This window comes from Pristiophorus japonicus, unplaced genomic scaffold, assembly GCF_044704955.1.
Source record: "Pristiophorus japonicus isolate sPriJap1 unplaced genomic scaffold, sPriJap1.hap1 HAP1_SCAFFOLD_141, whole genome shotgun sequence".
Classification (NCBI taxonomy): domain Eukaryota; kingdom Metazoa; phylum Chordata; class Chondrichthyes; family Pristiophoridae; genus Pristiophorus; species Pristiophorus japonicus.
The window spans coordinates 570,349-584,303 of NW_027251082.1; the positions used below are offsets into that span (position 1 = coordinate 570,349).

At 48.8% G+C, this 13,955-nt stretch overlaps 1 protein-coding gene across 1 annotated transcript in view; it reads right to left on the minus strand.

Moving 5' to 3' along the window:
- Positions 1–8,502: 8,502 nt before the first annotated feature.
- LOC139242648 (probable G-protein coupled receptor 139) overlaps positions 8,503–13,955 on the minus strand; it is a gene marked incomplete at its 5' end in the record, with an annotated part of 66,607 nt that continues 61,154 nt past the window's right edge. Inside the window, 2 exons of the mRNA XM_070870451.1 lie at positions 8,503–8,559; positions 9,431–9,565. Of these exons, the coding sequence (XP_070726552.1) occupies positions 8,503–8,559; positions 9,431–9,565 (192 nt within the window). The remainder of the gene's footprint in view (positions 8,560–9,430; positions 9,566–13,955) is intronic.

Below are 13,955 nucleotides of genomic sequence, written 5' to 3' on the forward strand. Positions count from 1 at the left end.
GTGCTTCTTCGCGATGATATGCACTGCAGCCACAGTGCACTGGTGCTGGATGGTGTGAAGGTTTAAGGCAACATCCCATTATGTGAAAAGAAACTTCCTGATTTCCATCCTAAATGGCTTATCACTAATTTTTAAAATGATTGTTTTTGACAGAACAGGAGAACTCAGTGGCTCTCACAACAATGAATAATTTAAATGTTAGACATTTTCCTTTCATCTGACATCATGTTTCCATTTATCCTCAGACCATTAGGATCTTCAAATAAATTATATTTGTTCCTGTGCAGGTAATTTGAATAGTTGGATGCATTCATATTTTACATATACTTCGATTGAACTGAATACGTGACGACACCTATAGACTGGCGGAAAATGTGTAACCGATTGTTCTGCATTCTGCCGCAGTCGAATTTCACCACTGAGTGTTTCTTCTCTTCAGCTGCTTTAGAGTTTAGCAGCTTAGGTTAATCATGTCGATGGTCACAGATAATAAGAAATAGGAGCAGGAGTAGGCCATATGGCCCCTCGAGCCTGCTTCGCCATTCAACACAATCATGGCTGATCCGATCATGGACTCAGCTCCAATTCCCACCCGCTCCCCGTAACCCCTTCTCCCTTATCGTGTAAGAAACAGTCTATTTCTGTCTTAAATGTATTCAATGTCCCAACCTCCACCGCTCTCTGAGGCAGTGAGTTCCAAAGATCCACAATCCTCTGAGAGAAGACGTTTCTCCTCATCACAGTTTTATATGGTCGGCCCCTTATTCTAAGATAAGGAAATAGGAGCAGGAGTAGGCCATACGACCCCTCGAGTTCTAGTCTCCTCTATCAGTGGAAACATCCTCTCTGCATCCACCTTGTCAAGCCCCCTCATAATCTTATACATTTCAATAAGATCACCTCTCATTCTTCTGAATTCCAATGAGTAGAGGCCCAACCTACTCAACCTTTCCTCATAATACAACCACCTCATCTCCGAAATCAACCTTGTGAACCTTCTCTGAAGTGCCTCCAAAGCAAGTATACCCTTACATAAATATAGAAACCAAAACTGCACGCAGTACACCAGGTGTGGTCCCCCCCCATACCCTGTATAACTGTAGCAAGACTTCCCTGCTTTTATACTCCATCCCCTTTGCAATAAAGGCCAAGATACCATTGGCCTTCCTGATCACTTGCTGTACCTGCATACTATCCTTTTGTGTTTCATGTACTAGTACCCCCAGGTCCCGCTGTACTGCGGCACTTTGCAATTTTTCTCCATTTAAATAATTACTTGCTCTTTGAATTTTTCTGCCAAAGTGCATGACCTCACACTTTCCAACATTGTACTCCATCTGCAAAATGTTTGCCCACTCACTTAGCCTGTCTCTGTCCTTTTGCAGATTTTTTGTGTCCTCCTCACAGATTGCTTTTCCTCCCATCTTTATATCATCAGCAGACTTGGCTACGTTACACTCAGTCCCTTCTTCCAAGTCATTGATATATATATTATACATATTTGGGGTACCAGAGCTGATCGCTCCCTCTCCCGACTTATCTCCTGTCCCCTCTCGCTAGGATTATCTCTCTCCCTTCGGTATTCTCTTCTCCCCTCCCCCACCGCTGGCCAGCACGGATCCCATGCAGGCTATTCTCCTCCGGAGCTGAACAATTTGGCCCACGCTGAACTGCAGCGACAATTGTGGGTTACTGCACATGCGTGGACCAGCTGCTAGTTCGCATATGCCTAAGGTGATCAGTGAATTGCACAGGAAAGCCTGGTCCCACCGCCCGCATGCACACAAGGGCACAATATATTGTGCAGATAATCAGTTTGAGTACATATATAGCAGGATTCTTTAAGCACTAATTTAACTTTAGCACTGGATTGCCTATTCTATGCTCTGCTTAGGAGTTGCTTCCCACCCAGGTGGAACAGCTGGAGATGTACATATGTGGCTTGGATGAGCTGCACGTCCTCATGGTTCAACATGGAACAATCTGACCTCATTAGCGTGGAACTTCATTAGAAACTCTACTCCTCGCCACATTATGTCGTCAGTTAGCTCTCGACGAATAGTTCCCATTTACCAGCTGTTCCCAACATAGTTTAATTTCAGAGATGCAACTTCAGAAGATTTGGGTCGCATAGTGGAAACTTGCGGCTCGAGGAGAGAAATATGAATTAACGGCAATTGAAACCATGCAGCAATTAAACTCAGCTTCCTTCCTGTTCTTCACTTGCCCGAGGCTGGATTGGAGTTCGAATTAGGGCTGGGTGCAGGAGCAGGGACTGTGAAACAGGATTCATGGAAATCGATATTAGTGTTACATTTATTCAGCGCAACAAAGGCAGGACACGGGAAAGTTGGAAACCTGAACTTTAACTTGCCGGTTTTTTTTGGACGGCTTTACAGAAAGATCTTTGTGTGAGTTAAACAGGTGATGCATTCTAACCAGGACACTTTGCTCCCAATTAGATGGCGATGTGACCTTACAGGTCGATCCGCCTTCGGTTCTGGAAGGAGATGCTCTGATGCTCAAGAGTCGGTATTGATTTTACTATTGTGGTATCATTATCACGTTGGATTTTATCAAGACAATACTAGGATCCATTCAATGAAGCTAACAAACCGCGAAAATCTGCATTGATTTAAGATCAATAGTTCCGAACATAACGGACCTTTTCATTGCACAGTTGCCAATCAGAAATCATAAAGTGTCCGCGTTCACGTTCGCGGTAAGTATGGCGGATATTTAAATGGGAGAAACCTGAATTGTTTTTCTCCCTGGTGTACACATCTGAGAATTTCTGAATCTGTACAAAAGTATACATCGCTATATGATCTCCAAGGATGTTGCTGTGTTAGATCGTCTAATATATTTTCTAAATACATGCAACTTGAACCAATGATTCATAATTGCTGACACATTTGACTTCAGTTTGATAAGTATGATTAATAATGTGCCGCTTATTCTTTGTCTATTTAAAAATAGGCACGTATGGTAACTTTTTTACTTTTCCTTAAACGACACCTGTCGACCTAATTGGCAATGTTTTGAATGAGTTAGCCTGATTCCACTCGTTTCCCCCTTCCTTCCTCAGTCCTGCTATCATTGGTCCGCCCATTATACATGTGTCTCCATGATTAACTTCTCACTGCCGAAACTATTTCATAAAGATGCCAGAATGGATGATACCAGAAAGGCAAAGTTATACCAACCAGGAAAAGATGAACAGGCTGCATCTGTGTCTCAAGTGACACACAAGGCTGAGCGGTGAACTAATAGAGGGCATTACATTTACTAGCAGCAGGGAGAGCCTTCCCTCTTGTGGCGAAGAGCAAAACTAGAGGCCATCAATGTAAGATAGACACCAAGAAATCAAATACGGAATTCAGCAGAAAATGATTTACTGAGAGAGTGGTGAGATTGTGGCAGCAGTTGCTCAAACAGTGGTTGAAGCGAATAGTATAGACACATCTAAAGGGAGCCTTAGATAAGCATAACACAATAGCTTTTAATTATATAGCTCATTTAACATACAGAAAGGCCCCTGCTGCACAAGAGGTTTGAGTTAAACATTTGGTACCTAGCCACATGGGTAGAAATTAGCGCAGGTGACCAAAAATGTGGTAACGTTTAAGGAATGTCTTCTGTTGCCATGAAGACGCATTTCGACCTGTTCAGCCGCAGCCCCACGTGATCCAGTCGCTGGAGGACCTCCTCCAGGTTTTGTAGGTGCTCGACGGTGTCCCGACCCATGACCAATATGTCGTCCTGAAAGACCACCGTGTGTGGTACCGACTTGAGTAGGCTCTCCGTGTTTCTCTGGAAGATCCTGCAGCCGACCGAATTCCAAACAGGCATCTGTTGTAGATGGACAATCCCTTGTGTGTGTTGATTCAGGTGAGGCCCTTCGAAGACTCCTCCAGCTCCTGCGTCATGTAGGCCGAAGTCAGGTCGAGCTTGGTGAACATCTAGCCTCCTGCCAGCGTCATCTGCCTTAGGTAGCGGGTATTGGTCCTGTAGCGAGAAACGATTAATAGTTACTTTATAACCGCCGCAAATCCAGATCGTGCCATCACTTTTGAGTACTGGAACAATGGGACTGGCCCACTCGCTGAATTCCACTGGGGAGATGATGCCCTCGCGTTGCAGCCTGTCCAGCTCGATTTCCACTCTCTCCCTCATCATGTGAGGTACCGCTCGCGCCTTGTGGTGAATGGGTTGTGCCTCTGGGACCAAGTAGATCCACACCTTCGCCCCAGAAAAGTTTCCAATGCCTGGCTCAAAAAGGGAAGGAAATTTGTTAAGACCTGGGTACATGAGGCCTTATCGACATGTGATAGCTCTCAGATGTCATCAAAGTTCCAACGGATTTTGCCCAGCCAGCTCCTTCCAAGCAGTGTGGGGCCATCGCCCGGGACAATCCAGAGTGGCAGTTCATGCACCGTGCCCTCGTAGGTTACCTTGACCATGGTGCTGCCCAGGACAGTGATAAGCTCTTTGGTGTACGTTCTCAGTTTCGTGTGGATGGGGCTCAGGGCTGGTCTGAATGCCTGGTTGCACCACAGTCTCTCAAACATTTTTTTACTCATGATGGATTGGCTAGCGCCGGTATCCAGTTCCATGGCTACGGGTAAGCCATTCAATTTTAAGTTTTGCATTATAGGTGGATATTTTGTCAAAAATGTGTGCACCCCATGTACTTCAGCATCTGCCTCCTCTCTCTGAGGCTCAAAATTGCTTTGATCCACCATGGACAGATCTTCCTCTGCCACGTGGTGGTTAGCAGGTTTTGCAGAGCTTGCAGCTCGTTTGCAAGCTCGTTGGAGGTGCCCCATTGTTCCACAGCTCTTGCAAACATACCCTTTGAAGTGGCATGAATAGGCTGAATGGAAGCCTCCACAACGTCAAAGGTGTGAATTGCCTTGCATTCATCCTTTGTTGGGGATTCTCCGTCATCTGGGTCACCTGAGGCCTGCTGGCAGTTGCAGACTTGTGGGTTCTGACCTGTACATTTCTGCTCGCAAACACAGTTCCAGTTAATTTATGAACATTGCAAACACTTGTGTGCTGAGAGATTTGTTTGGTGTTATCACTGGTGGACATAAACGCCTGTGCTATCACAATGGCCTTACTGAGGGTCGGTGTCTCTATAGTCAAAAGTTTTCATAGGATGGTCTCGTGGTCAATGCCCAGTACAAAAAAGTCTCGGAGCATTTGCTCCACGTAGCCCTCAAACTCACATTATCCTGCAAGTCGCCTTAGCTCGGCGACGTAGCTCGCCACTTCCTGACCTTCAGATCGCTGGCACGTGTAGAACCGATACCTCGCCATCAGCACGCTCTCCCTTGGGTTAAGATGCTCCTGAACCAGTGTACACAGCTCCTGATATGACTTATCTGTGGGTTTCACCGGAGCCAGAAGATTCTTCATGAGGCTGTAGGTCGGTGCCCCGCAGACTGTGAGGAGGACCGTCTGATTTTTGCAGCGCTTCCTTCTCCGTCCAGCTCGTTAGCAACAAAGTACTGGTCTAGCCGTTCGACATAGGCCTCCCAGTCCTCACCCTCCGAGAACTTCTCCAGGATTCCCACAGTTTGCTGCATCTTTGCGTTGGATTCGTATACTCGTCGCCAGTTATTGTGTTCCTAACACAGATGAGGCTACAGACAGGGAGGTTAAAGTAACAGTGACCTCAGTCTTTAATAAGACACTCCAGAGTGAGGAACAGGTCTTAGGGGCCGGCTTATATACAGTGCTCCCAAGGGATGCTTTGGGACTTCAGGGGATGAGCCCCCTGGTGGCGGAACATGGGAGTGCATGCTTTACAGATACACAAGAGAACCAAAATAAGGCTCAACACACAAATCTGATAAAGAATAAAAATATGTTTATTTTTGAATACCTATAGCTTGGCCAAGGGAGAACAGCAATATAGCAAAATTCACACAACTCGTACCATGCCGTCTCAACCCTTGCTTACCACCGTACAATATTTAAAGCCAAAAACCGCAACGTGTCATCAATACCATTACATTGGGGCCTTTTTACTTTTTCGCGATGAAGCACAGACCATTTTTCCTGTTGTTCAACACCTTGCCTATCCACAAGTCACATTCTGTTACTTTTGCTGTGAAGCACAAGCCATGTTTTCTGTTATTCAATGTCTATCTTTGTCAAATTTGCCACCACATTTTCTTGCAGATAAACGTCTTTCTGATTGGCCTTGCGAGTTGTTGCCAGGCAATAACACTTTACCCAGACCGCACCTGCTTACTGGCTTGTCCAATTTTCTGAATACATTTCCCAGACTGCAACACTTATTGCACTATGGTGGGTTTCTAAAAATCCCACTTCAATTCCCCCTTTGGTCCCTGGCTAACCCCAGCCCATGAGACCACCAGAGCTAATCTTAGATAATGCTTTCGACTTCCCGCCCCATTTTACAGTGATCTGCCGCCAAGTTTGGTTATTGCTTAACAGGGCTTTAAATTACTCCATGCATCAACAGTCGTTCTTTCTCCTGCATACGAGTGATTGTTTTAGCTTACTGCCTATGTCTACACTTCCTACAAGCTGCACAAGTCATTATCAACCAGCATAGTGCCAAAATCAGTTGTACTTCCACCAATATGTGCGAAATAACGTTCAGTCCCCAGTTCCATGCCTTCTCGTACCGGGGGGTATGTTAAAGGTCTTTTGCAATGTCCTTGCACAGTTCGTGCAGCTCCTGTTTGAGCACGTGATATTGTTTTGTGCTTGCCAGCAGAGGATTATTTATGTCTTCCAGGTCCTCGGGCAGGTGGGATATTGGTGCAGCCAGTTCACTTTCATATTGGTGCAAATCTTGTTTAATTTTATCAGTCAGGTTCAGGGTAATTGTTTCTCGAGCATGGATATACGTCATTCGTGTTCGTCTGATTGTAACCGGTAGTCTCGGGGTGAAGCAGAAGTTGTGATTAGTGATATTACATTGATAAATACCATTGTCATAAGATGGTTGTTTGGTTAACACAGTGCTCCCCCTTTCCGCGGTCGGCTGTGTGGGTGTATTCGGATTCTGATGGGTTTATTTCTAAGACACACCCAATGGTTTGATTAAATCCGCACCCATCCCCACTTCCCTGGCCTACTGGATGTGGACATATCGTTAGGCTTGTTACCCTGGGGGACCCCTCGCATGGTTCCATTCTGTTTGATCGCATATTAATCCATTGGGCAGTACCGCATATAGTTCTCACCCCGGATTAGCCCCAAGTTTTCTACCTCAAACTGGGGATGTGGTCCAGACTCCCCCTTCGCCATTACTGGATTCATTAGGACCATCCCCACCAGGGCAGAATGTGAATCTGTGCATCTGCATGTCACCGGAAAGACTCTTGTCATTCCTTTCATGGTGCATGCGTCCAGTGACCCTGGGTGCTGTGCCAGGCGGACCAGGTGGGTGCTATTAATCCAGTCTGGGACTTGGCCCCTGTGTATTTGCTCCAGGTTCTCCCTAACCTGCCCATCATCCATCCACTGTAAGCATGACAGGGCTCTCGCTGAACCTCTGCTTTTTCCGCATCGAATTCTTGGTCAATCAGGAGGTTAATGGTGACAGCATGGCCCTCCATCCTTTTGACTAAGCTCCCTGCTGCTTCATCGTCTACCCACACATCCTCTTTGGCTGCGTCTATCTGTCTCTGCAGCAACTTCCTGGCTGTGTCTTTATAGCTTGTATGTCTAGGGCTGTTGACCGCTGTTACGAGGTCATTAAGTAGACCCCGTTTCTGTCGGTGGGTCTGACCCGCTTTCAGAGGGCTCCAGTATCTGGATGCCCCCGAGGCATCCTGGGATTCTTTTAACACTATTCGAGTGTACAGTGCCCGTACCTTAAGGTCACATTTTTCTGGTAGCCCTATGTCCGTCAGGTTTACTATTACAGGTAATATCTCATGGTGTACATTTTCATACAATTGAATTCCCTCCCTTCTCAGGACCAACCCGCTTGGGGGTCCTGCGGTAGGTAGGGGACATTCTAACGGTTTTGGTGCTGTCGTTAGTGGCCACTCGCCTGCCCATCTCACCCATATTATTGGTGAGGGACATGACCCGTCTTTATAAATGCAATTTTAATACCTGGGTCGAAATGTTCATTCTGCCCTGAGGCATACCGTAATGACATTAGGCTTATGATTTCTAACGTGTGAATCTATGTCACAGTATTCTTCCATTTCTTTTTGCATAAGATTCCTCAAAGTCCTTATAGTGATAATAATGGTTGCGATAATAGTTACAATCGCTGAGGGGTGTCAATATAGAGACACTAGCAAGGTTACAGGATATACATGCCGTTCGGTGGGATATCAGAGATTCCTAACATTTTCGGTTGGACTCCCTTGCATCTTCAGATGATGCCATTTAGTGGCAGACCAAAGTCCACCAGACCTCCTTCGAACCGAAAGATCCCCGATATGTGGGGATTCCATCCACCACAATTATTCATCTGAATTCGGGACCCTTGGGTCTTCCTCATGGTGTTCCGTTGTCTGGATCATCCATAACAGTATCATCATCCGCCAGGCCATCCTGTAAAAGGGAGGGACGCCCCTGGGTCATCCACTATATGTCAATGTAGCTTTTCAACTGGGACCAATGTTTCCACCATCCTATTCCATTCATATTCACATATGCGCACGTCTCGCCTCTGACCATTATCTCGTATGGTCCCAACCACTGTGGCATGAATCCGGTTCATCCCGGTAACCATTACTTTCTCCCACACTTGGGGAAGATCTACTGGGGACTCTAACTCCTCTTGTTCGTCCCGGCCTTCCTGTTGTTCCCTTACTTCCTGTCTCATATACTTAACTCCATTACATATCTCCTAGTCTGATCCTGCAATGGGCCCACATCGGACCCTCCTGTGATTATACCTTCGGGTAATCGCATTGCCCGACCAGTCATGAGTTCATATGGAGTTAATCCTGTTGTCTGGTTAGAGGTTGCTCTTTGTCTCATCAGGATAGCAGCTCAGCCCAAGCCTGTCCGGTTTCTTGGGTGGCTTTTGACAGGGCTGTCTTTATTGTCCGATTCATCCGTTCTACCATCCCCGAACTCTGTGGATGGTAGGGGATGTGAAATTTTTGTTCAATGCCCGGATTATGTTGGACACATGTAATGCATTGCTGGCAATACTTAGCAATGTCTCGTCCCATGCCTGGCCACCAATCTCGAGAGACACTACTGAGGATGGTATTTCACCCGGCATGGTTAATGTCGTGGTGCAGTCCCATGAGCATCTTTCTTATACAAGTAGGGGCTGTCACCTTCCCGTCCTTTCTCCACACGGAGTCTGGATCTGGTGCCCCTCCCTGTCTTTTCCATTCAGTCTCCTCTTCATCACTTACATCTGCATGTAATTTACAATGTCAATATCTTCAGTAATCATACTACTTACTGATTCCTCCTTCACTTCGGACGAAACTGCTGCCTCCTGTGCAGCCTTGTCGGCGACATCATTACCTCTCTGGACATCATCCACCACTCTCTGGTGGGCTTTGACCTTTAGTACTGCTGTCTCAGCATTTACTAGCTTCGTTTAATAGCAGCCTAATTCAGCCTTCATGTTTGAAGGCCTGAGCAGACATACACCCATCTCCCCCAGGCGGTCATGTAGTCATGGACTACTCCAAAAGCATAGCGGCTGTCTGTGTAGATATTTGCCTGCTTGCCTTCAGCTAATTGGAGGGCATCTGTCAGGGCAGTGAGTTCTGCCACTTGTGTGGAAAGTCCTCCGTCCAGTCCCCCACTTAGGACGGTGTCAAGAGCTCCATTGACCTTTGCCCACCCCGTATGTGGGGTCCCTTGGATATATTTGCGGGACCCGTCCACATAAAGGGTTAAATCGGGGTCATCGAGTGGGATCTCACATATTACCATGTGAGTCTTCCCACTCTCGGGCATGGCAATCATGGGGTTCACCTGTGGCCAGGAGACCCTCTGCAGGGATTCCCCAATTTCCCGTAGTATTTTCACCAACTCATCAGTGGGGAGCAGAATTGCCTCCCATTAAGTCCTGCGTACATTGGACATGGATCTTAGTTTCCCGGTGTTGAGCATTTGAGTGTGTTTAATGTGCAGTACAATCTCCCCGCTCATCACTACTGGTTCACTGACTTTCACTGACCATATTGCACAGCCCAGAGCATCACACCGGGACAGACCGACTGCCACGGGTGACTGTTGGGTTGAGTAATCGGCAACAGGATGCATTTGTCCCCATGCATCTGAGTGACCACTGCCCCATAGAATCGTTCTTCATTTTTGCAGTAAATGTGGAAAGGTATGTCCATGTTCGGGAGTCTCACCCCAGGTGCAGGCATTGAGGCTTCCTTAAACTTGCGCAAAACATAAAAGCAGATAGTAAAAGCTTTTACAGATATATCAAACGGGAAAGAGTGACTAAAGTAAATGTTGGTCCCTTAGAGGATGAGAAGGGCGATTTAATAATGGGAAATGTGGAAATGGCTGAGACCTTAAACAATTATTTTGCTTCGGTCTTCACAGTGGAGGACACAAAAACCATGCCAGAAATTGCTGGGCACAGGAATGTGGGAAGGGAGGACCTTGAGACAATCACTATCACTAGAGGGGTAGTGCTGGACAGGCTAATGGGATTCAAGGTAGACAAGTCCCCTGGTCCTGATGAAATGCATCCCAGGGTATTAAAAAAGATGGCGGAAGTTATAGCAGATGCATTCGTTATAATCTACCAAAATTCTCTGGACTCTGGGGAGGTACCAGCGGATTGGAAAGCAGCTAATGTAACGCCTCTGTTTAAAAAAGGGGGCAGACAAAAGGCAGGTAACTATAGGCCGGTTAGTTTAACATCTGTAGTGGGGAAAATGCTTGAAACTATCATTAAGGAAGAAATAGCGGGACATCTAGATAGGAATAGTGCAATTAAGCATACGCAACATGGATTCATGAAGGGGAAATCATGTTTAACTAATTTACTGGAATTCTTTGAGGATATAACGAGCATGGTGGATAGAGGTGTACCGATGGATGTGGTGTATTTAGATTTCCAAAAGGCATTCGATAAGGTGCCACACAAAAGGTCACTGCAGAACATAAAGGTACGCGGAGTCAGAGGAAATGTATTAGCATGGATAGAGAATTGGCTGGCTAACAGAAAGCAGAAAGTCGGGATAAATGGGTCCTTTTCGAGTTGGAAATCGGTGGTTAGTGGTGTGCCACAGGGATCGGTGCTGGGACCACAACTGTTTACAATATACATAGATGACCTGGAAGAGGGGACAGAGTGTAGTGTAACAACATTTGCAGACGACACAAAGATTAGTGGGAAAGCGGGTTGTGTAGAGGAAACAGAGGCTGCGCAGAGATTTGGATAGGTTAAGCGAATGGGCTAAGGTTTGGCAGATGGAATACAATGTCGGGAAGTGTGAGGTCATCCACCTTGGGGAAAAAAAAACAGTAAAAGGGAATATTTGAATGGGGAGAAATTACAACATGCTGCGGTGCAGAGGGACCTGGGGGACCTTGTGCATGAAACTCTTTTGAGTTTACTTGAAAAAAACAAACATTAAATGGTGCCACCCGCCCTGGGTGACACAGCAGACATTTTCAAGGTCCCTTTTTTTTTCTTCCTTTTTTTGTGTTTTTTTTTCTTTATTTTTTTGTTTTTTTTTGGGCGCTGAAATCAAATTTTTCCAAGTGCCCCCTATAAAAGGGGAGGGGGACACTAAAAGCACCGGCAATTAAAACAAATTAAACTTTAAAACGTAAAATCAAATTAAAATTTGGTTGCCGGGCGTGATGATGCACTCCAGTCCCTCCGGTGCCCACCTCTTGCGGAAGGCCGCGAGCGTACCGGTGGACACCGCGTGCTCCATCTCCAAGGACACCCTGGACCGGATGTAAGAGCGGAAGAGAGGCAGGCAGTCAGGTTGAACGACCCCCTCGACCGCCCGCTGCCTGGACCGGCTGATGGCACCCTTGGCCGTGCCCAGGAGCAGTCCTACGAGGAGGCCTTCGGACCTACCCGCTCCCCTCCGCACAGGGTGCCCAAAGATCAGGAGAGTGGGACTGAAGTGCAGCCAGAATTTCAGGGCCGGGTCCTGGACGACTTGACCGAGACGGGCTTCCAGGTCGAGCACCTCTTTTTCTAGGCGCCCGACTCTGGCCGCCCGCCTCTTGGTCGACCCCCTCGCGTACTCTTGACAGAAGACGCGGACGTGAGCCTTGCCCACGTCCCACCATAGCCTCAAGGAGGGGAAGCCCCCCTGCTTCCTTCTCCAGTCGGACCAGAATCGACGGAACGAGTCCTGGAACCGCACGTCCTCCAGCAGCCGGTTGTTAAAGTGCCAGTACGCGGACCCCGTCCTCGCGCGGAGCGAAGCGAGCTCCGCCCACACCAGGTGGTGGTCCGAACACGGCACCGGCCGCATGGAGGCCGCCGGGACGCAGGAAACGTACGCCCGAGACACGTAAAGGCGGTCGACTCTAGACCATCCAACTCCAGGCCTCACCCAAGTAAAGGCGCTGGAGTCGGGGTGGAGATTTCGCCAGACGTCCACCAAGTCGAAGGACCCGACCAGGTCCCTCAACTTCTCCATCGCCGTCATGCACTGCGGGGCACCGGAGCGGTCCCTCGCCTCGAGGGTGCAGTTAAAATCCCCCCCGAGGACAATGCAGTCGCCGACGTCGACGGAGCCAAGAAGAGCGGACACCTCTTCAAAGAAGCGCCTTTGCTGCGGGCCGGGCTGAGGGGCGTACACGTTCACGAGATGGAGCGGCACGTCCCCCAGGCGAACCGTTACGTGCAGCAAGCGGCCTGGCACGGGCTCCTCGACCCCCAAGATCTCCGGCTGAAAATGCGGGCCCAGCAAGATGGCCACCCCACTTGAAATGGCGGTGAGGTGGCTCATGCGGACCTCTCCTTGCCATTCCAGGAGCCACGTGGCTTCGTCTCCCGGAACGGTGTGGGTTTCTTGCAGGAAGCACACCGCATATTTCCCCTCCCGCAGGAGCGAAAAATTGTCAAATCTACGGCGTGCCCCTCTGCCGCCGTTGATGTTGAGGCTGGCTATGGTTATCTTCATGGCAAAAGCATAGTGCAACCTCTACCTTAACCTATTGTGGGGGAGGGAGCGGAGTCTTTTGTTGAACTCCGCTCCCTCCGCAGCCCAGCGAGGAGTCCCTCGAGCTCGCGCAGCTCAAGGTGTTGCGCCTTTGTCAGGGGCCCGCCCGCGGCCAAGGTTTTGACGGCGGCGCGGACGGACGCCTTGATCAGCTCCGGCTCGGACCATTTTTCCAGGGCCAGTCGGGCTTGGTTGCAGCGACCCCGGCTCTGGGCCAAAAAGTCCCGGAGTTCCTTTGCAGGAATGAGGAGGGCCTCAGCGGCGGCCGCGAGCAGATCCACCGCCTCGCTGGCGGTGGTCTCTAGGTCTTCACCCGCGTCCCCCACCGAGTCCCCATCCTCCTCCGGGAGGTGGCCGCCAGCAGCCAGCCCATCGACCGCACAAGGTACGGCAAATGAACCGGCCGCTCCAACCGGCCCTGGCACTGCCCCGATCCCACCCCCAGGATCGTCGGCAGAGGAGTCCCCACTGGGCTCTTTTAAAAATGGTGCTGGGTCCGGAAATGACAGCGGAAGGGGTTCCCCCTCCGCCCCAGGAACCGGAGAACAAGGAGAGACCCGGCCATAGGAAATCCCCAGGCTCCCCAAGTGCTCCAGCTCCAAAGTAAGAGGCGAGGGTGGGTGTTCCTCCCCCTCCCCGCTGCCACCCCCCGGCCCAGCATCTACAGTGTCATTAAAACCCATAAATTGTTTTTCCGCCGGGTCCAGCGACTCCTGGGGGAAGTTGGATAATAGCTGGGCGGGCTCAGGTTCGGCCTTTTCGGCCTCGCCCGCCTCAGTCCCCGGGACGCCCGGCCCGGCGGCTACGCATTCCTCCGCG